Source organism: Apiospora kogelbergensis (assembly GCF_038363985.1).
Source record: "Apiospora kogelbergensis strain CBS 113332 chromosome Unknown utg000005l_segment0_segment0, whole genome shotgun sequence".
Taxonomy (NCBI): Eukaryota; Fungi; Ascomycota; class Sordariomycetes; order Amphisphaeriales; family Apiosporaceae; genus Apiospora; species Apiospora kogelbergensis.
Genome location: NW_027117422.1, coordinates 193,695 through 220,021, shown reverse-complemented (window position 1 = coordinate 220,021; position 26,327 = coordinate 193,695). Strand labels below are relative to the sequence as shown.

The window sequence follows — 26,327 nt, the reverse complement described above, 5'->3', positions numbered from 1 at the left end:
AGCTTACCAAGAACTCATCCACGGTTGGGAGCAAGTGACCGAACGAAACCTTAGAGAGCGTAGAAACCCTGCAGCTGGGTCTATTGTTTCAACCGGGCCCTGTTACCAAGGGAGCAAAATCACTTGGATGCCCAGCTGGAGAGGATCACGCCAGGTGTTATCCCGAATTCGTGATAATTTGGCTAAGTTTTTTATCTGGTCTAAGGCGTTGTTTTCATCTCCTAATTGATAGCCATGTAAGACCGGGTAGGAAATGAGAAATAACTAATTTGCTTATGAATAAAGAAATGACATAGTGACCATGAATCCCAGCTAAATTATCATCTAAGCCGAAGGCATCAGCTTCTCCTTGAGACGGTGCACCGCCAACTCGCCCAGGCGCTCCATGGTATGGCTCGCCTCGGAAAGCTCCAAGACGGTGATTTCGATGTTGAGCGTCTGCTTCCACCAGTTGCGGATCTCGATGGCGACGAGCGAGTCGGCGCCCATGGCGCTCAGCGTCTGGCTGGTGTCGATGACGGCGTCGTCGCGCATCAGGAAGGCAAAGACGCGCCGGGCGATCTCCTCGGCCAGGAACGCCGCGGCCGCGGGCGCGTCGAGCCGCTCGGGCTCGCCGGCCAGCGAGCCCAGGAAGCTGCGCAGGCCCTCGCTGCCCGCGCCGCCGCCCGCGCCGCCGCCCAGCAGCCCCGCCGCGCCCTGGCTGTGGCGGAAGACGGCGAGGCGCGGGTCGCGGCGGAACGAGGCCGTGTTGCGGGGGTCCGCCAGCGCCAGCGCCGTGTCGTTGTAGAGCACGAGCTGCGACGGCTCCACGAAGGCCACCGTCGTGGATTTCGTGGCGGCCGATGCGGCCCCGACGTACCGCGCCGACGACCGCTCCACGGCCAGCTGCAGACACTGCAGGAACTCGGCTTCGACCATGAACCCTGCCACGGCGCGCCCGAGCCGCTCGGCGACGTTCTTGTTGGCGGCGACGTAGCCGATGTCACCGATGGCGGCGATGTCGAGTACCGTCGCCGGCAGGCCCTGGGCATGTCGGAAATGGAGGAAGGCGTCGAGGTAGGCGTTGGCCGCGGCATAGTTGGACTGTCCATAGGCACCCAGCGTACCGCCGGTAGACCCGCACATGATGAAGAACTCGAGGTCCCGAGGCAGCAGCTCGTGGAGGTTCATGGTGCCCTGGATCTTTGGCCGGGTCGCAGCGGTCCAAGCGTCATGGTCCATGTTGAGGAAGCCAGTGTCGCGTAGCACCATTGCTAGTTGCAGAACCCCTTTGATAGGCCCAATACCAGCGATTGCAGTCAGTATGTCGCTTACGAAGTTGCGATCTCCCACATCGCCGGCAAAACAGAGCAGTTCGCAGCCCATCTCGGCTAGCTCTTCGACGAATTGCTGGTGCTCGGGCAGCGTTCCGGCTGAAGGCGAGAAGACTACCAGGTGCTGCGCGCCGTGGTATGCCATCCAAGTTAGGATAGACCTACCCAATCCTCCCATACCACCGGCAAGGAGGTACACACCATCAGAGCTGAAGACAGGCTTAGGGGTAGGCAATACAAGAGGCAGGGAGGCCACGTCATCTGGCATCTGGACAACGATACGGCCCATATGGACGCCCTTTTGCATGTATCGGAACGCATCCTGGATCTTGTCGGCTGTAAATACGGTGGTAGGGTGAATAGGGAAGGCCTTGCCCGCCTCGAACAAATCCATGCATTGCCGCAGAAACGGGACAAGACGATGCTTGGCCTCGATAATTAAAATGGCCAGATCGACACCGAAGAAGGCCCGATTTCCGGCGAAAGGGTTCATTGCTAAGCGGCCGCGGCCGAGGAAGTCGCGTTTCCCGATATCAACCATGCAGCCGTACGGGGCGACACACTTCCACGAGGCATGCAGCAGCTCACCCGAGAGCGAGTTGAGGACCACGTCCACACCCCGTCCCCCCGTGGCTCGCATCACGTCGTCGACGAAGCTGTCACCGCGGGACTGAAAGATGCGCTCCCGCGGCACGCCCAGCTCGTTCGTCAGAAACTCGACCTTGGCCGGGCTGCCGACGGTGCAGTAGAACTCGGCCCCGATCCAGCGCGCGAGGTGGATGGCAGCGATGCCCACGCCACCGGCGGCGCTCTGGATCAGGACCGACTGGCCCGCCTTGAGGTGCGCTTTCTCGAGGAAGCTCCACAGCACGGTGACGTAGGGGATCAGGAGGGCGGCGGCGTCCTCGTCGCCCACGCACGCGGGGGCCCGCACGACCAGCTCCGCGGGGATCTGCATCTCGGTCGCGAAGCAGGCCGTCTCGATCTCCATGAATACGACGCGGTCGCCGACGGCGACGTGGCGCACGCCGGGGCCCACGGCCGTGACGACGGCGACGCCCTCGCAGCCGAGGCCGTGGTAGCCGTCCTCGTCCATCCGGCCGTCGGGCTCCATGATGCCCATGGCGACGGCCACGTCGTGGAAGTTGAGGCCCGCGACCCGGAGGCGGAGCTGCACCGCGCCGGCCGCCAGCGGCGCCGGGAGGGCGTGGCCCGTCCAGCGCATCGTCTGCAGCATGCCCGGCTGGCGGATGGCGAGGTGGCGGGCGTCGGGCGCCGGCGCCGCGTCGGCCAGGGCCTCGCGCACGGGCGAGGTGTGGATGCGGCAGAGGAGCACCTGGCCGTCGCGCCAGACGTACTCGGAGTCGATGTCGAGACTGTCGGCCTCCGATGCCTGTCCGCGCGCCTCTTGCACCTTGCCCAGGACGCGCGACACGGCCCCGCTGGCGTCGCTGTCGAGCTGGTCCAGCTCCAGGGTGACGAGGTCCATCGCGAGCTCGGCACGTACGCAGCGAGCCACGCCGGGCATCTGACCGTACTCGGGGTTGGAGCATTGTGTCTGTGCGGGCTTCATGAGCCACAACAAAAGCTGTCCTGCGGCATCGCCGATGAGGTCAATAAAGGTTGACAGTCTATCGGCACCGATATCAGCCAAAACCGGTGGGCGAATGTCGTCGACGTCCATCAGGGACACGATGTCTTGGCCATCGGGCAGACTCGCACCCCATACGTACTCGTCTACAGTGTAGCCTGAGCTGATTAGCGAGTTCTTGACCTTGAGACCGAACGCGGTCAGCTCATCCGCCGGCTTCAACAGCGTGATCACACGAGTGCCAGTCTCCACCGGCGCGTCTGCCCTAGCCTTGGCTAGAATATTGCTAGTGTTGAAGAACTGAGGGTGCTTGTTATCACGAACGGCGGACTTGATGCCCTCGAATCCGCTTTGCCGCAACTTGGCATCCCAGCCGTCTTCTTGTAACACAGGCCGCTCGACTCGACCGTCGTCGACTCCGGCCCACCAGCCATCGAAGAGGCCCATGATGAGATCGGCATATCGTGTGTCTACGTGCAAATATTATGATTAGTCTCCCGCAGAGGAACATATGTATCACCGTTCAATATTACTTACATCCACAGAATTCTTGCATGAAGATGTGACCATCTGGCTTGAGTAACGTCCGGCATCTCGTCAATGTCTCGACCAGATTGGGAGTCGCGTGTAGGACCTGTGTTTCATGAATGTCGTCAATCTAGTGTTTCGCACGCCACCCAATGTTGAGGCCATCATGCCGACTTACATTGGACGCGATAATCAAATCATACGAGGCAGCTTCAAAGCCTTGCTGAAGAGGATCTTTGGTGATGTCGCATACGCCGAACTTGAGGCTCGGGTATTCACTGAAGCGCTCTTTCGTCTGGTTGACGAACCCGGCCGAGACATCAGTAATCGTGTAGTCCTCGTACAGCTGCTCGCCCTGGTCCGACTGCATTGCCGCCAACACGACCGATGTGGTGCTGCCTGTCCCGGCGCCAATCTCCAGGACACGTATCTGCGGCTTGTTGAGTCCCAGAACCCGGAAGAAATCGGAAATGTCGGACCACGAGTTGGTTTCGTCGTAGAATTTGGGCAGCAGATTGCCAACGAGAAGAACGTCAATGAGCGTCTCGCGACCTTCGAGGAGGTCTCGAATGTTATAATAGACACGCCACAGCGTTTCGATGATGACCTCGACGGAACGACCTATGCTCTGCTGCCGCAGCTGCACCAGTCTCTCTTGACGGGCCTCTCGGCTCAATCCCTTCAGGGCTTGGGCTTCGGGTATGTTGGACAAGCCATGGTCGACCTGCTCCATGTGCTTCGCCACCCCGTCCAGAAAGTTTCGGAACCATGGCTGGGCCAGTGATGTGACGGTGGCTGCTTCGTCGTGGATTTCGGCGGCGCAGAGGAGACCAAACTGTTCCGAGAACGTAATGTCAGCCGTTACATCTCTCGTTGGTCTCATCAAGGTCTCGGGAGCCGCAAAGTTAATGGCGGGATGCCACTGTAATGACATGTACTTGAGCTCGCGGGCCTTGTGCGACGAGGCGCTCTCCAGAAGCGAGGCCTCGAAGCCCTTGAGAAGGAACGTGACCTGCCCCGACTCGGCCGAAATGCCGTAGGAACTGCCCACCTCGACACCGATGCGGCTGTGGGAGGTAGTGCGCACGCACATCGCCGACTTGGTACCAGCAGTTCCTACGTAGCATTGTTCCAGATAAGTGGGCAAGAACAACCTATCCAGCTTGTGGTACTGACCGCGCGTGACAGCCACGGACCAGGACTGAAGGACCAGGTCCAGGGTAGACGGGTGCAGGGCGTAGGGCTCGCCGGCGTCTTGGTGGTCGGTGACAGAGACAGACGCGCTCTGTTCGACGGGGCTGGCGGTGATGTCGCGCATGCCAACGAAGCGGTTACTGTAGTGGAGGCCGACGCGTGCCAGAGCGGAGTACCACCGCCTAGGATCGACCGCGCGCCTGTACGGCGCCACTTCCGTCGACGCGGGCAGCGCCGCGGCGCATCCCTCCGTCACCAGACCCCAGCAGTGCCGTGTCCAGGCGCCGTTACTCTCGGACGTGATCGAAAACTCCCACCAGCGGCTGTCCTTGTCGACGGTCAGGGCTTGTCGGCGCAGTGTGGTGATGATCTCGGTCCCCTTGCCCTCGGTCAGCAGCATGGCGCTGGCGATATTGACGTCCTGCACCGTATAGCTGACCGACCCTGACAGCTGCGCCATGGCGGCGCCAGCGATGGACACGTATCCGGCCGCCGGAAACACGACGTCGCTGTCGACGCAGTGGTCCGCCAGCCAGGCGACGTCGCTCAGGCGCAGGACGTTCCGCCAGGCCGGCTCCGTCTCGCTGCTCTCGAGGATGCGGAGCCCGAGCAGCTCGTGTTTACGGTGCTTGCGGAACCGGAGACCGGCCATGACGCGCGTCTCAGACCAGTGCCTCATCTCGTAGTTCCAAGGGTACGGGGGTAGATCGGGTAGCGTGTATGCATTTTTAGAGCTTGGTACCCGAGGTGTGATACCGAAGCAGAACAGCTTGCCGATGGCTGCGAGGAATGTACGAGAGGCATCCTGGCCGCGTTCTGCTAGAGCGGCATAGGGAGTCGTAGACCCTGCTTGCTTGTATATCTGTCGCAGCGGTCCAGCCAGTGCGCTGTGGGGGCCAATCTCCAGATGCGCCGTGCCGCGCATTTCTGTCGCCATTTGCACCCCGGCCGTACGGAAGAGCACGGGGCTGACAAGGTTCAATTGCCAATAATGCGGACCAAACACCTTGGCCTCGCTCACTTGGCGGCCATAGACGGTCGAGTAGAAGGGGACCTGAGGTGACCTGGGGGCGAGGTGCGGAGCAAGAAGAGCCTTGTACGAGTCTCCAACAGTGGCCATATGGTGCGAGTGGTACGCCGTCGCCACCCGAAGCTTACGAACGAAGACATCGGGAAAGGCCGCTTTCAACTTGTCGATGGTGGCGTCTAAAACGTCCAGGTCGCCCGAGATGGTGACGCTGGCGTTGCTGTTCTCGCAAGCAAGAACCACCCCGGGCTTCAGGAGCGGCTCGATCTTGTCACGACCCAGGCCCACTGCCGCCATGCCGCCAGGCGTTTTGTTTTGGACGCAGGCGTAACCGCGGTAGTAGGCAGTGATGATGGCCTCGCTGCTGGTCAATATACCCGCCGCGTAGGCGGCAGCAATCTCTCCACTCGAGTGCCCTGCTACTGCCGAAGGCCGGACGTTCCAGGTGGCCAGAGTGTCGACATAGGCAACCTGAATCGCCGTACAAATGGGCTGCGCAATGTCGACTGGACTCAATGCATCCTTGTCCGTTGAGCCGCTGAGCAGCAACTCTTCTAGAGACCATTGAGGGGCATGCTCAAGCGACCTTAGCACCTTATCCATCTGTCGAATACTTGTGGCAAAGACAGAGTCCTCCAGCATCATCTCACGACCCATCCCTACCCATTGGGCACCTTGGCCTGTGAAGATAAAGGCGACTTGATCAACACCCAGGTTCTCGGCTGGCGCTGGAGGCTCAGTGATGGTCGTGCCTTGAGCAATGGAATATGTAGCAAGCTTCAATCGTTCCCTTCGGGACGCCAGAGTGTACACCATAGCATCGAGCTTCTCAGGACTTTTCTCAAGGTATTCTCGATGGCTGCTTGCTAGCTTCTTGACGGCAGGAGCGCTATTACCAGAAAAGAGCAGCAGTCCCTTGGCCTCAAGTTGCGTCGAAGTCGCATTTCCATTTTCAAACTTGGCTTGTGGCGAAGAAGTAATTGTTTGTTTGTCGTTATCGTCATGATGATGTCCGTTGGTGGTGGTGCTGCCATTGAGGGGCGCTCCATTCCCGTTGACATGGCCACGAGATGGTCTGTAACCATTCGTATGTTCGTGCGCGTGTTCATGGCCGTCATGAAGATTGTCGTTGTTATCTAAGCCGCCATGCGTCAGGCTGTATGTGCTGCTGTGAGAACTACCATTTGAGGTGCCGTTCAACGTCCCATTTGGAATGTCAGACTTTGCACCAGCCATTGTGTCGCTTGTTGCACCGTTATGGAAACCATTGGTCTCATCGTCAGTTTTACCATAAGCACTATGATGGCCGTTTCTGTTGGGCTGACTTTCGGTAATAACATGACCGTGTTCATTGCTTGTGGTTAACGATGAACAAACACCAGACTCCAAGTTGCTACTGCCATTTAGGCGCTGGATTCCATCTCCTGTCTTCTGAATACTGTGGAGGTTCATGGACGCGGCGGAATCAATTACTATCTGAACGCGATACTGACATTAGCATCCAAAAGTGCAAGGTTTCAGGGGAAAGAGATAAGGGGTATGCACGGACATGAACATTGGAACCACCCAAGCCAAACGAATTGATGCTCATTCGTTCGTGAGTTCCTTTTGGCCATGGGCGAGCTTCTATCGGCACTGTAAGATTGCGATCCCATGGAACTATAATGACGACGGAGTTGATTGATTAGCATGCAGTTCTACCAAGAGACGCCGACATCCAGGTACTCACTTTTGGGGTTTGGTCGTTGGAATTTGATATTGGGAAGGATGGTCCGGTTCTCCAGCGCAACGACGGACTTGATGATACTCGCCATGGCAGAGCCACCTTCGCCGTGCCCAAGGTTCGGTTTCACCGACCCAATGAAGACCTCTTCATGGCCGCCAAAACAAGCCGCGATCGCAGTCGTTTCCAGAGGATCGCCCACCGGGGTCCCCGTGCCGTGAAGCTCCACCACCTTGGTTTCGTGCAGCGGCAGCCCCGCCAGGCGATAGGTTTGGCGAATCAGCGCCTCCTGTGCGACGGCGTTGGGCGTGCCAAACGTCCGCGAGCCGTCGTCGCCGTCGGCGTTGCTGTCGCAGGCGCGGATGACGGCGCGGATCGGGTTGCCGTCGCGCACCGCGAGGTCGAGGCGCTTGAGGTACAGCGCGCAGACCGACTCGCCGCGCGCGAAGCCGTCGGCGCCGGCGTCGAAGGTCTTGCAGTTGCCGTCGGCGGCCAGCAGCCCGAATTGCGTCATGGCGATGCTGACGCGCGGCGTGATGATGATGTTGGCGCCGCCGACTATCGCCGAGGGACACGAGCCCGAGCGTATGGCCAGGACGGCTTGGTGGACCGCCTCGGCCGTGGCCGAGCAGGCCGTCTTGGTGGAGACGCTGGGACCCAGGAGATCATACTCAAACGCGAGACGATTTGCCAGCGCAAAGTCGCCTTTTCCCGTCATCTGGTACGGTGCCGCATTGAGCAGATCCACGTTCTGTAGGTCTTGCCAGTCCTCTGTGAAATCGCCAACAAACGTCCCGATGTTCTTCCCCCTGAAGTCGGCCTCGCCAGCGCTCTCGAACGCCTCGCGCGTCACTTCAAGAAGTAAACGCTGACTGGGGTCCATGGCAGCTAGCTCTGCATTCGATATCCGGAACATTGACCCGTCAAACTCGGCCAGATCAATGTCCAGATAGTATCCGTATTTGGTGGCGATGGAGCCGGCTTTGCCAGACGGATCATGGTAAGCTTCCACGTTGTAGCGGTCTTTGGGGACGACATTCCTCGCATCGCCCTTGTTGACGAGGAACTCAAAGAGGTCCGATGAGCTACGGATTCCGCCAGGTAACCTGACGCCCATGCCGCAAATGGCAATAGGGGTGTTATTCGGGTCCATATTTTGCGACATTTCGATAAAACATTGAGAACGGAAGAGGAGTCGGGTGAAAATGGATAGTCCGAGTGTGCTGTAACCCAATAATAGATAGATTTTGTGCGGCTCTTAGATCATTTCTATGTAATGAGAGACATGTGTATCAAAATATGTTTCCTGTTTTGGTAACGATGCGTGCCAGAGAGCTTGTCAGGGGTATAATTAGAGCGGGCATAAAAATGCATGCACGAAGGGTGCAGATAGTTCAGTGATGTGCCAGGTACACGCGACCCCTTGCAAGATACAACCGTTTCTGTGTATATAGAAGGTGGCACCACCTCCTGAATCCTTAAATTAATCCTTCCGATTGTAACAAGTACCGAAGTACCTGCAACCAGATGCATCAATCGCCATGAGGAAAACCTGAGCTTTGACAATTGGCTTGGATCAAGCCAAACCAATTACTGACTTGTGGCACGCCCGTCGCCACGATCGCTGCGCCTGAGAGACACGAAGATTGATTACACCCGATCCAAGAGTACGACAAGATGGGGTCTATTAGTCGGAGTAAATTCGACAGATTCAACAGGAAAGACTACATCTACAGCACCGTTGCAGATCATGATATTTGGACATCCGTATTCACTCCTACAGACTGCGATGGACGCCAGCATGAGCCGCGCGGTGACTATGGCATCAAATATACGCCGGTCCTAGTATTCTGGCACGGGGGTGGCTTCATAGTCGGAAATCGCCTGTACGAGCCTTGGTGGCCGAGCTGGCTCCTCGAGCTCGCCCATTCCCAGGGCGCCATGATCATCGCACCCGACTACCGCCTACTGCCTGAAGCCACCGGGGCCGACATGGTAGACGACATGCACGAGTTCTGGACTTGGATGCTCGACGAACTCCCCCTCATCGCCGCGCAAGAGTCGTGGAGACTGCGTCCCGATCCCGCCCGGATCATCTGCGCGGGACACAGCGCCGGCGGCACCTTTGCTCTGCTGTCCGCCCTCGAACGTCCGGATGCCCAGATCAAGGCCATTCTCTCCCTGTACGCGGCCCTCGACGACAGTGTCCCCGAACTCAAGATGTCGCGGCCCCGAAAGATCCTGGGCGCCTGGCCGCCACCTCCCAGACAGGCCGAGGCCGCCATTCGGTTGTACCTAAAGCAAACGAGAGGCACTGTCCGGACCGACGGGGACCCTGTGGAGATGTGGGAGCTCGTCACCTGCATCATGCAGCAGGGTCGGCTGCCTCGCATGTTGACACAGCGGCCCGACCCTCGGCTTAATGCTATTGCTACCATTGCCAAGTACAGGCGGTCTCCCCCGATCTGGCTGATCCATGGGGAAAACGACTCCGTGGTGAGTGGACCTCCTTGTCTCGTTCAAGTAGTGACTTGTTCCTAACCCACGACATCTCTTCCACTGTTAGGTCCCACCGGCTTGTGCGACTGAGTTTGTCAGAAGGGTCAAGGAATCCGCTCCCCATGTACCAATGATTCTGTCATTGAAGCCTGGCGAACACAACTTTGATGCTGCTTTAAGCATGCACGAACCGTGGATCGCAGAAGGTTGTGACTTTCTTCTCCGATACTGGTGACAGCGCACAGCGAACTTTGCCCTACTATTTACTTATTTAAAAATGAAGGACATTTAAGAGGATCATTGATATCGTACCAATGAATCTGGCTTTGTTGATTTTTGACTTTCCGCCGACTTGATTATCTTACAATTAGGAAGCTATGTGGCTCAAAATTACGATATCCACGTTCTACGATTGCTGGTCTTGTCATTACGCGGCGATAAACAGCTCGCGTGCGCCGCCGTTACTAGTCCGGACGAGGAAATATGGGGCCAGAGACCATTGCCAAGATAAGCGGCTGCAGGATTCAGACCTCAATCCTTCATTTCCTCTACGCTGACTGGATAGTGTGCACCAGAAGGAGGGCAAGACACTGGTCTGCTTACGTCAGAAATGGGTGGTGCCACTGTCGTCTCACAGGCGACCTGCTGTCGACATTGAGTATTCCTTAAGGAGTGGCGAATTTGGTTGGTCCACTTCTTGGGCATGAGCATGGCAGGTCTGACAGTCACTGCGTGGCTCCCCAGTGGTATGTAGATGTGACTCGGTTCACTAAGCCAATTTGGGCCTTCTGCTCTTAATACTGAACATCGGTATAATGACGTGCATTGTAGTAGACGCTTACAAACGTGCATTGACTTGCAATAATACCATATCATTACCTATCACAGGAAACGCCTCAAAGAAAGCATAATGCAACCGATCGGCGACGAGATGGACAGAATGCGCGAGCTGGAGGACTTGGCATCGTTGAAGTTCGAGCTCGAGAATTTGGCAGCGACAGCACTGAGTATTAGCCCTCGAAAACTACGAGCCAGGGTTCACAAGACCTGGCTGGCCTTGGGAGGCGATTCACTCACCGCCGTCAACTTTATGGGAGCATGCCATGAAGCAGGCCTGGACATCGACCTCCCCGACGTAGTGCAGGCTGCCAGCCTTGGGGATCTTCTTGAGCGGATCGCTGTCAAGAACATCGATAGGAAACATAGCACAAACGGGGACCAAAGCGAACGTGGTCCACCCGAGCGGCCCATGTCCAATGAGTTACGGGAGCTGCTGAACGGCTCGGTCGACCAGGTGGAGGCCGTGGGGCCCTGCTCCCCCATGCAAGAGAACTTGATCGCATTGCAGAGTCTGGACCCCAAGGCATATCAGCTTCAGCTCGCCCTCAAAATAGCCTCGACGAATCAGCGTATTCGAATCAGCATTGAAACTGTGGCACAAGCTTGGAGAGAAGTGGTCAGGAGGCATGCGGCTCTCCGTACCACGTTTATGGAAAGCATAGACCGTCCGGGGCGGATTGATCAGGTTATATGGCACGACGGCAACCCCCAAATCAGCGTCTTGTCCCTCCCTGACGCTGAGAATGCCACGGATGTGGGGGAATACGAGACGCAGTTTCACCACCGACTCATCTTGGCCGAGCTGTCGGATGACGAGCTCTTCGTACGATTAATCGTATCCCATGCGCTGGTCGACGGCGTCTCGGTCGAGGTGCTGTTCCGGGATCTGATTCGAGCACTGACCAAAACACTATCTCCGGGACCCTCGATGACTTGCCACGACTTTCTGCAGGCGCAGCAGCCCGACACGTCCCCAGAAGCGCTCGCCTACTGGCGACAGTACACCGAGGGCATGGAAAGCAGCTTTCTGGAGAGCGAGAACCTGCAGAAGAAGGACAGGGCGAGGGGCAACCTTTACGTCGTCGACGACGAGGTGTCGCTACCCGCCGAGGTGGCCGATGAGCTTTCGCAGTCTCACAACGCCACCTTGGCCAACGCATGCCAGGTCGCCTATGCACTGGTCCTCCGCAGCTACACGGGGGCGCGCAACGTCTCCTTTTCGTACACGGCTTCGGGCCGGCAGAAGCGCTTCCGGGGCCTCCAAGAGACCGTGGGCAACTTCGTGAGCACCCTTCCCTGTCGCGTCGATCTCACAGGGGATCCGACAGTGTCGGAGGCTTTGGCCCGTGTGCAAAATGAGTTCCTAGAAAGTGTGCCTTTCCAGGGGGCGGACTTGACAGGCCAGCAAGAAGAGGCAGTTTTATCCGGACGGCAGCTCGGTGACTCGCTTATCTCTTTTCAGCGTGGTATGCCCGAAGCGGAACTTGCGCAGTTGGGACTCGCTGTGGATGTCGTATCCTGGGAGGCACCATCCGACGTAAGTGCAGTTCTATTCCTTCCTTGGTGATCGTGACCCTACATAAAACGCGAAGGAGGCTAACATATGACTCACAACGGATTAGTACAACTACACGCTGTCGATATCCCTTGATAAGAATCGCCTCGGAATACGGCTGAGTGTGTGGGAGTCCATCACGTCAAAAGGTGACGCGCACAGCCTGGTAGAGCTATTCCGGGATGGCTTGAATTTCGTGCTGAACAGCGCGTCGCTGCCCTGTTCTGCTTTTTCGGGGATCACGAAATCAGACCAAGCCAAAATCCTCCTAGCAAATGGACAACCCTATAACGTGACCCGTAGCTGTGTGCACGATCAGGTGGTGCGTATGGTGGGGAGACAGCCGGACCGGACCGCAATCCACGCCTGGGATGGAGAACTGACATACTCGGAACTCGAAACGACCTCACGTCGCCTTGCTGCTCATCTGCTCCGGGAAGGCTTACAGCCCGAAGAGACAGTCGGCGTCTGCATGGACAAGTCACGCTGGGCGCCTGTGGTTATGTTGGCTATCCTCCAAGCTGGCGGCATAGTTGTGCCCTTGGGAAACCAATATCCACTGAATCGTGTACGCGTGGTCAGCGAAAGTGCGAGGATATCAATGCTTCTCGCGGACCAGACGCATGCGAAACGGCTGCAAGGCATTGTACCACACATCGTGGCGATAGATGGCGAGGTGATCAGTCAGCTACCACCGGCCTCCGACGCTTCTTGGCCGGATCTGTCGCCAGATAATGCCGCATGGATCGTCTTTACTTCCGGCAGTACGGGGGTCCCGAAAGCAGTAGTACTGGAGCACAAAACCCTCTGCGCGCCAATGAAGATCCAAGCCGCTCGCTACGACATGGGCCCGTCAACCCGAGCGCTGCAGTTCTCGGCGCATACCTTTGACGTGGTCGTCAAAGACATCTTCACGACCCTGAGCGTTGGCGGCTGCGTGTGCATCCCCTCGGAGGCGCAACGGCTCAACGACCTGGGCGCCGCCATCCACTCCATGAAGGTCAACTTTGCCACCCTGACCCCCACGGTCGCCTCCCTCCTGTCCCCGCGCGACGTCCCCACCCTCGACACCATCGTGTCCACAGGCGAGGCCCTAAGCCCCGCCGTCCTGCAGCCTTGGCTGGACCACGGGCGCGTGCGGTGGTTCAACGGCTACGGCCCCTCCGGAGTGCTCTCACGTGTCCACCATCCACGGCCCCATCCAACGCGCCGCCGAGGCCTCCGTCATCGGCCTGCCCGCCGCGAACCGTCTCTGGGTCGTGGACCCGCTCGATTGCAATCGACTCAGCCCCGTCGGGGCGGTCGGCGAGCTCTTGATCGAAGGGGCTATCGCACGCGAGTATCTCCACGATCCGGAGAACACGGCGGCCGCCTTCGTCACAGATCCCGGCTTCGTGCGCATGCTGGGTCTGGCGCCGGGCCGGCGCATGTATCGTACCGGCGATCTCGTCCGCCAAGCCAAAGACGACAGGCTGGCTTACCTGGGCCGGAGAGACACGCAGATCAAAATCAGGGGTCAGCGCGTCGAGGTCGGCGAGATCGAGAGCCGCATTTCACAGTTCTTGCCCTGCAACCCACTGGTCTGCGTAGAGTTGGTCGACGCAGGCAACAGTGTTCTCCAGTCGTCAATGCTGATGGCGGCGGTGGAAATGCCCGACGTAACGTCACTGAATGCCAAGGATTTGGAACCGGGTACTCTGTGCGAGGCCAATAAAGGTTTGTTAGACACGCTCCAGGAGCTGTCTGCGAAGCTCGTCGACGACCTTCCGCTACACATGGTGCCGAGCCACATCATACCGTTCACCACGTTGCCCACGAACGCGTCGGCCAAGCTGGATAGGCGAGCTACCAGGGCACTGCTCAACCAGCTGACGGAGAAAGACCTCCGACGATTTAGACATCCAAACACCGCGCGCACCGTGTCGACATCAACAGAGAAACGGCTTCGTAGCATCTGGGCTTCGGTTCTGGGTCGCCCCGAAGAGGAAATCGGCAACGGCGACCACTTCCTACAGCTGGGAGGCGACTCGGTCGTGGCGATGCGGATGGTGGGCATCGCACGGCAACAGGGCGTGTTGTTTTCCGTGGCCGACGTCGTGCAGAACCCGCGATTGGCGGACATGGCGCGCGTCGTCGACGGCTACGAGAACATGGCTGAGAAAGCAGCCGAAGACGATCCGGGGCCGTTTGCGCTGTGGGACAAGTTTCTCTCAAGCAGTGTGGCTGAACAGGAGCGACGTCTCGTCGTTGTCGCGGACCAGTGTGGGGTCCCCCAGGTCAGATCGAGGACGTGTACCCAGCCACGCCGCTCCAGGAAGGGCTGATGGCCATGACCTCGCAGTTCCAGGGCACGTATGTGGCTCAGCAGGTCTTTCGCCTTGACGCTGCGGTGGACATGAAGCATTTCCAGGATGCATGGGCCACCGTGGCGTCCTCGCTCGCCATCCTGCGCACGCGCATCGTGTACACTCCCGCTGCCGGGTCAGTCCAGGCAGTTTTACGCAGCCTGCCTCCGTGGACTTTGGCAAGTGACTTGGCCGCATTCCTCGAGAAGGACCGTAACGCTTCTTTTGGCTATGGGGCCCCGCTTCATCGTTTTGCCACGATAGGAGACGCAAAAGGCGAGAGATATTTCATATGGACGGCGCATCATGCGGCATACGATGGCCAAACAGTTTCCCGGACACTCAAAATGGTCGCCCAAGTTTGCAAGGGCGGCGCTGTCGATACCGTCACCCCTATCCCTCGATTTGTCCGCTCCCTTGAAAGTAGCAGCGAGGGAGAAACATGGCAGCGGTCCAAAGAATACTGGCAGAATGAGCTTGGTGGAGCGCAGTTGACACGCTTCCCCGAGCCACCCAGTCCAACCCACCGGCCATTCGCTGACAGCGTGCTGCGACGTCGCTTCCAGCCTTTCGGCGCGCGACAAACACTGGACGGGCATGGCGGCCGCGTCTCCATGGCGATTCTGCTGCGGGCAGCGTGGGCCTTGGTCGTCTCCGCAAGCACTAGCAGTGACGAGGCCATGCTGGCCGTCGTGCTATCCGGCCGTGATATGCCCGTCTTTGGTATCGAGGATCTGGTGGCGCCCACCATTACTACGGTCCCCGCTAGGGTGCGCGTTGATCGGAGCACATCCATAATCGATTTCCTGGCAGAAGTGGACAGACAGAGTAAGGTGATGGCGCCGCACACACAGTTCGGGCTTGGCAACATTCGCCGAGAGGTTCCCGGTCTAGGTCACGACTTTGATCCTGGCCACTTGTTCGTGGTGCACGTTGAATTACCCCTGGACGACGCGGCCTTGGCCAGTTCTATTGGTCTGGAGAGAATGACGGGGGAGAGACAGAACTTCGAGGGGTACAACCTCGTTGTTGAGTGCTCATTGGACGACAAAGGGACTGATGTCGCTGTCGAAGCGCACTTTGACAGCCAAGTCCTTAGCTCAGAGCGAGTGGATGCGTTATTGTCCCGACTTGAACACATCGCACACCAATTGCAGCGCTATAACCTCTCTGAAGCCGCCATCGACTCTGGTCTGACCATGAATGTTGGAAGCCTCGATCTTCTCACTGCAGAGGAGAAGGAAAAGATTCTGGAGTGGAACAGGCCCATTCCTGAACCCCTTGAGACTACCTTAGAGCAGCTGTTGGCTCAACAGGTGTCCCGATCCCCCAGTGCATTGGCGCTATGCTCAAGGGCTCGCAACTTGACGTTCGCTGAGCTCGATGATGCGGCAGAACGACTCGCTCTGTTCTTGATAGGGCTTGATGTCGGTCCCGAGGTTCTGGTAGGGGTATGCATGGATAAATCAGTATACGCCGTCATATCCATGCTCGCCATCTTAAGAGCGGGTGGTGGTGTAGTACCACTTGGGGTACAGAATACTCCCTCACGGATGCAGGCTCTGGTTTCGGATGCAGCCATCTCGGTGGTGATAGTTGACCCGGAGAACGAGAAGCGCTTCGAGAGCCTGGGAGCCCGTGCTGTCATTGTCAACGCCGCAACTGTTGAGTCTCTTCCGAAACACGAAGGCTTCAACAAGACCGTCTCAAAAGCTCGCCCAGACAACACTGCTTGGGTTATCTTCACTTCAGGCAGCACAGGGGTTCCAAAGGGCGTCGTGTTGGAACACCGATCCCTTTGTCACGGTATACTTGCCCTGGGCTCCAGGTACGGACTGTCAACTTCCACGAGAACATTCCAGTTCTCCGCCTTTACCTTTGACGCCAGTATCAGTGACATATTCGCTACCCTGATTCATGGTGCTTGCGTATGCATGCCGACAGAGAAGGATCGTACAGATGGTCTGGTCGCTGCTATGAACGACTTTTCCATCACCTACGCCATGTTGACACCTAGTGTCGTATCCCTGCTGGAGCCCAAGACAATGCCTGACTCCTTGGAAACGATCGTCTTCATAGGCGAGCCACTCAAGCCGGCAGATGTGAGTCCATGGACAAGTCGGCTCAAGGTATTCAACGGTTACGGTCCTACGGAGTGCTCCATCATCTCCGTCACTAACGGACCCATCGCTCGCCCAGAGGATGCCCCTTTTATTGGGTCCAACGTCGCCAACCGTCTATGGGTGACGCATCCTGAGGACTACAATTCGCTTGTTCCTATCGGTTCTCCAGGAGAGCTGATTATCGAAGGCCCTGCAGTAGCTCGGCATTACTTGCACAACCCCGCGAAGACGGCGGCTTCCATCTTGGTGGATCCCGGGTTTTCTACTCTGCTCAACCTCCCGACTGGACGGCGAATGTATCGCACTGGCGACCTTGTACGGCAAGATCTAGACTCGGGGTACTTTATTTGTCTGGGCCGTTTGGACTCACAGATCAAGATCCGCGGCCAAAGGGTAGAGACTGGTGAGATCGAGAGCCACATAATGCGACTCCAGCCATCAATCCATCACACCTGCGTTGACCTCGTCTCGTTGCGAGATGATCTGGACCCCACGCTCCTGGCTGCGGTAGAACTTCCCCGGGATATGTATATCCATGATAGCAGATCGCCTCACGACACTTGTCAGGAGGAGCTTGGGCTACCAGTGGCCGTTACCCCCCCGTCGCTGCAGGTGAATGAGTTCCTGAGTAAACTCCGCACAGACCTGTCCCAGCTCCTCCCCCCTTTACATGGTACCAGCGCGCTTCATACCCATGGAACTTCCAATCACGGCCTCCGGAAAGCTAGACCGGCGAGCTGTCAAGATGGTTCTTGAGGGCCTAAACCGTGAACAATCCCTAGCCTTCTCGGTCGATGAAAATGGCCAGAAAGAAGACCGAAAGCTCACACCATCCGAGGAACAGCTTCGTCTTCTCTGGGGTCAAGTACTGGGTCTCGATATCGAAAAGCACGAGAGCATAAAATATGACTTCTTCCAGCTGGGCGGCGACTCAGTCGCGGCGATGAGGTTGGTAGCTGCGGCAAGAGCCGCACCATTGCCCCTTCAACTCGGCGTCCGACAGATTCTCCAGAGCCCTCGATTGGCTGACATGGCTCTGGTGGCTGAAGAAAACAGAGCAAAGGCGACAGCTAAGTTGCCTGTGGCTGACCCCAAGCCTTTTGAACTGTGGAATGAGTTCCAGGAAGCGGATGAAGAACAGAGGTCGTCCCTATTGAACACACTTTGCGAGCAATGCGAAGGGCTGGAGGAGCCGCAAGACATCCTCGACGTTTACTCTGCTACCTCTTTACAAGAAGGTCTGATGGCTATTACTTCCAGGCAGACCGGTACATACGTGGCCCAGCAGGTCTTCCGTATGGGTGCTGACATCGATATCTCGCGGCTCCACACGGCTTGGGACACTATGAGCAGCAAACTCGCCATACTCCGTACGCGAATTGTTTACACAGCCAAGGGGTCTTTACAAGTCGTCACGAAAGATACGCCTGGCTGGATTCGTGCTTCGGGTCTTCGAGGTTACCTCGAACAGGACCAGTCCCGACCATTTTCCTACGGGACGCCTTTGCATCGGTTAGCAGTCATCGAGGATAAATCGGACAGGTACTTCGTGTGGACTGTCCACCATGCTGCCTATGATGGATGGTCACTCTCACTTGCTCTGCGCCTACTCGTACAGATATATCGCGGCGTCGAGGGGGTAATGACAGCGGCACCCATCCCACGGTTCATCAAATACCTCCAGCATATCGATAAATCCGCGGCGGATACGTTCTGGAAGAATCAGCTGGACGGTGCCCAACTGACCAAGTTCCCCGCTCTCCCATCCGTTAATTATCAGCCGTGTGCTGCTAGCCTGATCGAAGCTCGTCTTGTTGGCTTTTCTGAAAGCTTGCGGAACCGCAGTTCCAGCCCCACTGCGCCGATGTCCCTCGGCCTTCTGCTGCGAGCTGCTTGGGCTGCGACGGTATCAACCTATACGGGGAGCAGCGAAGCCACGATCAACATATCACTTAGTGGTCGTGATGTCCCAGTGGAGGATATCGGAAACGTCGTGGCGCCCACCATTACGACAGTACCGGTCCGCATCAAGCTAGATCCGTCGCAGTCGATAGGGAATTCCTCGACATGGTTGATCGGCAAGCCAAGGATATGGCCCCCTTTGTGCATGTCGGCCTACACGAAATACGAAATGCCGTTCCGGGTCTAGGCTCGGATTTTGACGCCGGACACCTGTTCATCATCCAGCCCGCCCCCACCGATGCCGAAGGCACCGGACTGGAGAGCATCGGCCTGGAGCTGGACTCGACCGTAGCGGACAGGGCCGAGACACGTGACTTTGGCGGCTACGCGTTGGCTGTGGATTGCACCGTCGACAACGACTCGGTACTGATCGAGATGCGTTATGACAGCGAGGTCCTAGCTCGCCCCGCGCCGCCGCCCTGTTGTCGCAATTCGAACACACCATTCGACAGCTCGAGACCCGCCCAGCGAGCACCCCCCTCTCGGGCCTGGATCTCCTTAGCCCCGCCGACGCCGCGGCCATTCGGACATGGAACCTCGCTGTACCCCCGACCACCGAGGCCTGCATACACCATACCTTCGCCGACCGAGTTGCCCAGCGTCCTGACGCGCCCGCTGTCGACTCGTGGGACGGCCATTTCACCTACCGCGCCCTCCATGCCGCAGCTGGCCGTCTGGCCTCGCACCTTGCCACCGAACACGCAGTCGGACCAGAAGTCACCGTGGGTCTGTGCATGGACAAGTCGCGTTGGGCAATCGTGTCGATCCTGGCCATATTGATGGCTGGCGGGGCCGTTGTGCCCCTCGGGATCCAGCTGCCTGTCATGCGAGTGGAAACGATCACCAGAGATGCGGGACTTTCCGTCATTTTGGTCGATGCTACCCATGCGCAACGGCTCGAGGGCTTAGGAAGGGAAGTTCCACCAAGTTTCATTACGGTAGACGGGGCGTTTGTGGACAGCCTACCGGAACCTACGACGCCTGGGCCTGTCTCTCCCAGGGTTGGGCCCGACAACGCGGCATGGGTAGTGTACACTTCTGGGAGCACGGGGGTTCCTAAGGGCATAGTCCTGGAACACAGAGCTTTGTGCAGTAGCTTCGCAGCTCACGGTCCGCGGGTCGGCTTCGGGCCCCATACGAGGGCTTTCCAGTTTTCGGCATACACTTTCGACAACGCCATAGAGGATATCCTTTCCATATTGTCATTTGGGGGTGTATTTGTGTCCCGTCCGAAGATCAGCGCCTGAACTCCCTTGCCAAGACGATTCGCAGTCTCCAGGTCGATCTGGTGAACGCCACACCAACCATGGCTTCTCTACTTCAACCCACGGATGTACCCCTCGTAAAGACATTGTGAGTATCAACCCTTTCTCCAGAAGTACAATTATAGTGAACTGACATGACATATTTCAATTGCTTTTAGACTACTAGGAGGAGAATCAGTCGGCCCTGCAGTAGTAGCACAGTGGCTAGGGCATGCGAAGATCATCAACACATACGGTCCAGCCGAGTGCTCTGTTGACGTGGCCTGCTCTGCACCTATGAAGCAGGCTCGTGATGCCAGTACTATCGGACTACCCCTTGGAGTCAACTTCTGGGTTACCAATCCATCCGACTTCAACCAACTGGTTCCCATCGGCATGCCTGGCGAGCTCCTAGTAGAGGGACCTCACCTCGGCCGAGGCTACATCAATGACCCCGTAAAGACGGCGACAGGTTTCTTATGGGACCCGGTTTTCGTCTCCAAGCTGGGTGTGTCGGCCGGCCGCCGCATGTATCGGACTGGGGACCTGGTTCAGCAGAATCCGGAAGGGTCCCTGGCTCACCTCGGGCGAATCGATACGCAAATCAAGATCCGCGGCCAAAGAGTAGAGACGGGCGAAATCGAGAGCAATATCATCCGCATCCAAAAAGAGGTCCGCATGGCATGTGTCGACCTTGTAAAGCCTTTTGACGTCGCCAGCGGTGGCGACAAACTTCTTGTCGCAGCGATTGATGTTGGAGACTTTGGCGAGAACGAGCAGAACCGCACTCATATGCCAGGTCAGACCGTACGGCAGCCGACCAAGGCCTTAGGTGAACTGGCACAGAGCTTGCGGGCCGAGCTATTCCATCTGCTTCCGCGGTACATGGTGCCTCATATCGTGCCCATGACAAGTCTCCCCCAAAACGCATCGGGGAAACTGGACCGGCGGGCCACGCAAGCTATCGTCGCTGGTCTCAGCCGTCAGCAGATAACATCGTTTGAAGGGAATGACGAGGGGTTGGAAGACGGCGACTTGTCCCCGCTGGAAGACCAACTACGCCACATCTGGGTCGAGATGCTCGGATGCTCGGCCAAAATAGGCGCCAATGCCCATTTCGTCCAACTCGGCGGAGACTCGGTCACCGCCATGCGTATCGTCGCTGCCGCCCAGGGAGTAGGCATCCGCATCGGTGTAGCGGACATCCTGAAGAACCCCCGTTTGTCTGATTTGGCTCGCGTGGCCGACGGGTACGGTACGACGTCAGTCTCTATCGATGACGCTGCAGCATTCGAGCTTTGGCCTGGATTCAATGAGTCTGATCAACAAAGGCGGACACAACGGCTTTCTGAGATCGCAAACAAATGTGGAGTGACTCTGGATGACATCGAAGATGTTTATCCTGCGACAGCCCTTCAAGAGGGCCTCATGGCGGTGACAGCTGAACAACCAGATGCATACTTTGCCCAGTTCCAGTTTCATATGCACGACATGGATATGAAACGTTTCAAAGCGGCGTGGGGAAGATTGATGGACTCTCTCACAATACTACGCACTCGCATCGTCTTCGACGTCATCCAAGAGACGTCGGTACAGGTAGTCACACGCAAAAATCTGGTTTGGACCGAAGAGAGCGACCTCGATGATTATCTTGCCAGGGACAGGCAGCTGCATTTTGCATATGGAACGCCTCTCCATCGCCTGGCTTTGATCGAGACAGACGGCAAGAAACCTGATTACTTTGTCTGGAGCATGCATCATAGTGTCTACGATGGTTACCAGATCGGTTTGATGCTCAACATGCTGGCCAGATTGTACCAAGAGGGAGGAGCTTCACCCGGTACCCCCTCCTGTCACGCGCTTCATCCGATATTGCCAGCAAAAGGATAATTCACAAGTGGCTTCCTACTGGAGGGGTCAACTTGGAGACGCCCATCTAACTCGCTTCCCTCCATTGCCACATGCAAACTATCGACCTCAGGCCAACGACTCGTCGAAGCGACGTCTCCAACGCATCGCACAGTCCCAGACAAGTGCCCCTATATCCACCCTGCTTCGCGCGGCATGGGCTCTGACGGTTGGAGCATACACCGGAAGTACCGAGGCAACCACCGCCATAGCCTTGGCGGGAAGAAACGTCCCCGTGCCCGACATCGGCAATATGGCCGTGCCCACGTTAACGACGGTGCCTATGCGCACCAGGTTCGATGACGGAACACAACTCGTTGCTGACCTCCTCGTTTCCATGGACCGACAAGCCGAGGAAATGGTTCCGTACCTGCACACGGGTATGCAGCACATCCGCGCCGCCATGCCGGGCCAGCTTGGCGTCGACTTCGACCCCGGCCACCTGCTCATCGTACAGCCCACGCTCGGTGCTGGGAACTCAGAGGACGATCCGGTGTATGCCATGGGCCTCGAGGAGCTTCCCACAAACAGGCCGGACTTCAGCGGATACGCCCTCGCCGTCCAGTGTAGCGCTCATCCGGATGGCGCTGTTGACGTCGAGATGCTCTATGATAACACGATACTGGCCAAGGCGGAAGCAGAATCGATTCTTATGCAGTTCGACCATACGATGCAGCAGCTCGAGAGCCATCCAGACGCAGCTCTTTATGACCTGGACCTCCTAAAGCCCGCGGATGTAGAGATGATCAAGAAGTGGAATAAACCAGTCCTGAGCGCCGAGCCTGTGCGGTCATGCATTCATGAGCTCGTGCAGCAGATGGTCGACCAGCAGCCGAACGCACCTGCGGTGATGGCTTGGGATGGTGAGATGACGTACGAGATACTAAGTCATACTGCGTCCCTTCTGGCTCACCATCTCGTTGGGCTCGGTGTTGGTCCTGAAGTTGCTGTAGGTGTGTGCATGGAAAAGTCGCTATGGGCGTTGGTATCCATGTTTGCAGTGCTTCAAGCCGGAGGCGTGGTCGTGGCATTAGGGACACAACACCCTTTGACACGCATCAAGACCATCGTCTCCGACGCACACATCCACATTACTCTACTCGATGATGCACAAGCGAGGCGATGGCGCGAGGCACCATTGCCATACCAATCCATCGTAGTCGATTCCATCCTGATCGACAGCCTCCCTACGCACCCAAAAGCCCCGGTGGTGCCGCACCTGACACCCGACAACGCTGCGTGGATCGTCTACACCTCTGGCAGCACCGGAACGCCCAAGGGTGTCGTCTTGTCCCACCAGGCCCTCTGCACTGGTATCATAAGCCATGGTACTTTATTTGGCAACACAAGGAACTCCCGTGCTCTGCAGTTTGCCTCACATACCTTCGGCGTCGTCATCGAGGATTTCTTCACGACCCTCATCTTCGGCGGCTGTACCTGCATCCCGTCCGAAGACCAACGACTCGACACGAGCCGTCTGCAGCAAGAAATAGGGCGCATGCGCGTCAACTTTATCAATCTCACCTCGACAACGGCGTCCATGCTGGACCCGACCAAGGTCCCCGGCATCGAGACGGTGGTGCTCGGCGGCGAAGCCGTGCGCGCCGCCGTGGCCGACGTCTGGGTGCGGCACGCGCGCGTCCTGAACGCCTACGGCCAGAGCGAGTGCGCCGTCGAGTCGGTCGTCGGCGAGGTGCGCCGGGGGGCGCGACGCGGCCACCATCGGCTTCCCCATCGGCGGGTGCGCCGCCTGGGTCGTCGACCCGGCCGACGGGGACCGGCTCGTGCCCGTCGGGGCGCCGGGCGAGCTCCTGATCCACGGCCCGCTCCTGGCGCGTGGCTACCTCCACGACGCCGCCAAAACGGCCGCCTCGTTCGTCACGGACCCGGCGTTCCTACGCCGGCTGGGCTTCTGGCGCGGGGGCGGCCATCGCATGTACCGCACGGGCGACCTCGTGAGGCAGAGGCCCGACGGCTCGTTGGTTTACTTGGGACGTTCCGATTCCCAACTCAAAGTCCGCGGCCAGCGGGTTGAATCGGGGGAGATCGAAAGTCGCATCGTTCAACTTGATCACGACATCTCTCATGCTTGCGTTGACTTGATCAGGCCGGTGGATGCGGATCTATCTACCAGCCCGGTGCTCGTGGCCGCTATTGAGTTCCGTGAGCCAGAGACGGATTTGGCGAAAGGGGATCAATACGAGCAGGAAGGCCTATCAACGGTGATACGAGCCCCCACGAGTCATATTACTGCTCTCATACGCCACTTGAGAGCCAAGTTGGTTAACGACCTACCGCCCTACATGATCCCAAGCTATTTCGTGGTTCTATCGGGCCACTTGCCCGTTAATGCTTCTGGAAAGCTTGACCGACGTGCTACTCACGACCTTCTGGCCGGGTTGAAACGGCAACAATTGGAAGTGGCAGGCAGGGTCCAGAAGAGCAGTGGCCGAGTATTGACACCGATCGAGGAGCAGCTTCGAGAGGCTTTTGCCAAGGTCTTGAAACGACCAGCGCATGAAATCGGGCCGGATGACCACTTCATCGAACTGGGAGGCGACTCGGTGGCAGCCATGCACTTGGTGGCATCATGTCGACAGCGTGGCTTGCTTCTCGGCGTGCGGGATCTGCTGCAAAAGCAGAGCATCGCTGCCGTGTCCACACTAGTGCGGAGTGCTGGACATGACGACAGTCAATCGCCACACCGCAATAGTCCTGAACATAGTCAGGGCAAAACACACTCGTCAGCCGTGACGGATATCCAAGAATGGATGTTAAACTACCACGTTGCCCGCCCCGACGTCGGCATGACCTACTTCTCCCTGGACGGTGCCGGGGCATTGGTGGATGAGCGCATGGCCGATGCATGCAGAAAGCTGCTCGCCTCTGTCGAAATCTTGCACACGGGCTTCGTGCAAGAAGCCGGCACTTGGAAGCGCGTCGTCATCTCACCATTTGTGCCCGAAGTGCGGACCTACGTAACCGAACAGGACATTGACGAGTGGACTGTCGACTTCATGGAGCGCGAAGGGTCCACGCCCATGACGCAGGGCCAACCTTTGGCGGATATCACATTAGTCACCACCGATGGCACATCGTCGCGGGAGAAGAGTCGTCATCGCATCCTCATGCGTCTCTCGCACGCCATCTGGGACGGTATGTGCATGCCCGTGTTCTGGGCAATGCTCAAAGACATATACGAAACAGGGGAGCCAAGAAAGGTGTCGACGTTCTCCGAGTACGTCGACGAGGTCGAGAGACAGCGCACCCCGGAGTCCGCCCGTTATTGGACCAAGCTTCTGGAGGGCGCGGCTCCGACCCCTATTGGCCATCAAGGTCTCCCGCGGCCCGACGACTACGTCTACCCGGCGGGCGTGCTGGGACCCAAGACCATCCCGCTAGTTGGGCTGCTGAAGGACGCGACCTGCGCCCACCTCGTCAAAGCAGCCTGGTCGCTGACCCTAGCCCGCCACACAGGCCGCCGCGACGTCGTCTTCGCCGACCTCGTCTCGGGCCGCGCCGGCATCGACGCGTCCGCCGCGGACGCCTTGGGCTGCTGCTCGACGCCGATCCCCGTGCGCGTGGCGCTGCCGCTGCCGCCGCACACCACGACGTACCGCGACCTCGTGCAGGCCGTTCAGCGGCAGCAGCTCGCCAGCATGGCGCACGAGACGCACGGCTTCGGGCGCATCGCGCGGGACTGCGCGCCGCCGACAACCACACCATGGCCCGGCGCCATGGCGGCGGCGACGTCGTGGATCAACCACGTGCCGACGCGGGTGGACGGGACGGGGGGGCGACGGCGGCGGCGCAGCAACACTGCAAATGAAAGACGTGACGTACGCGCTCGGCCAGCCCGGGCACCAGGCCGAGAAGCGCTGGACCTTCAGCGAGGTGCGCGTGTCCTGGACGCAGAACGCCCGCGGCGCGCTCGAGTTCCACCTCGTCTACGCGACGGACCGGCTGGCGCCCGACGCGGCGCGCCGCCTGTACGATGGGCTGGCCTACACGGTCGAGCGCATATTGGCGTCGCCTGATGATCTACTGGACGACCAGCTCATGAGTGAGCACTAACGGTGACAATGCCGTTGTCGTTTGGATGGGGCTGATGCATGTTGCAGGCTAGGTGTGGGTGCAATGCTTAGCACTAGAAATGGGCGGACAGGGGTCTCATTCGTGTACAGATAGCGCCTCTTTCGTACACACTCATATTTCTCTTCTCCTTGTTTTGGTTGATTATCATTTCTATCTCTAATCTCCCAATTAAACAAATTGCGATTTTCCTTTTGTCGTACGTGTTTTCCCAGGCATAATCCCATTTCCTCTTGTTCCACGTCGACGATTTTGCCAGCGTACTGACCCATCATCCATCCATGTTAGTCATAATACCTTGTCCTTGGTCCAAGGATTCTAACCTAGGGCGGGGTAGCAGGCTTACGTCGGTTAAGAAGGCCCCTGATAGGATTTAAGGATTC

The 26,327-nt window shown here is 58.1% G+C and overlaps 4 protein-coding genes across 4 annotated transcripts; 2 read left to right on the top strand and 2 right to left on the bottom strand.

Annotated features, from left to right (window-relative positions):
- Positions 1–324: 324 nt before the first annotated feature.
- PG998_006652 (Nonribosomal peptide synthetase 14) lies at positions 325–6,889 on the bottom strand (the record flags this gene model as incomplete). Its single annotated transcript, XM_066873468.1, has 3 exons — positions 325–3,374; positions 3,442–3,538; positions 3,611–6,889. 3 exons carry the CDS (start codon positions 6,887–6,889, stop codon positions 325–327), a joined length of 6,426 nt encoding a protein of 2,141 aa, XP_066729413.1.
- A 461-nt stretch (positions 6,890–7,350) lies between these two features.
- On the bottom strand, positions 7,351–8,541 carry PG998_006651 (uncharacterized protein; the record flags this gene model as incomplete). Its single annotated transcript, XM_066873467.1, has 1 exon — positions 7,351–8,541. One exon carries the CDS (start codon positions 8,539–8,541, stop codon positions 7,351–7,353), a length of 1,191 nt encoding a protein of 396 aa, XP_066729412.1.
- Positions 8,542–9,053: 512 nt separating this feature from the next.
- On the top strand, positions 9,054–10,110 carry PG998_006650 (uncharacterized protein; the record flags this gene model as incomplete). Its single annotated transcript, XM_066873466.1, has 2 exons — positions 9,054–9,872; positions 9,943–10,110. 2 exons carry the CDS (start codon positions 9,054–9,056, stop codon positions 10,108–10,110), a joined length of 987 nt encoding a protein of 328 aa, XP_066729411.1.
- Positions 10,111–10,785: 675 nt separating this feature from the next.
- On the top strand, positions 10,786–25,926 carry PG998_006649 (uncharacterized protein; the record flags this gene model as incomplete). Its single annotated transcript, XM_066873465.1, has 12 exons — positions 10,786–12,252; positions 12,338–13,375; positions 13,440–14,546; positions 14,612–17,366; positions 17,419–18,758; positions 18,827–19,093; positions 19,153–19,914; positions 19,962–20,053; positions 20,124–21,706; positions 21,756–23,743; positions 23,817–25,619; positions 25,708–25,926. 12 exons carry the CDS (start codon positions 10,786–10,788, stop codon positions 25,924–25,926), a joined length of 14,421 nt encoding a protein of 4,806 aa, XP_066729410.1.
- Between the last annotated feature and the right edge of the window lie 401 nt (positions 25,927–26,327).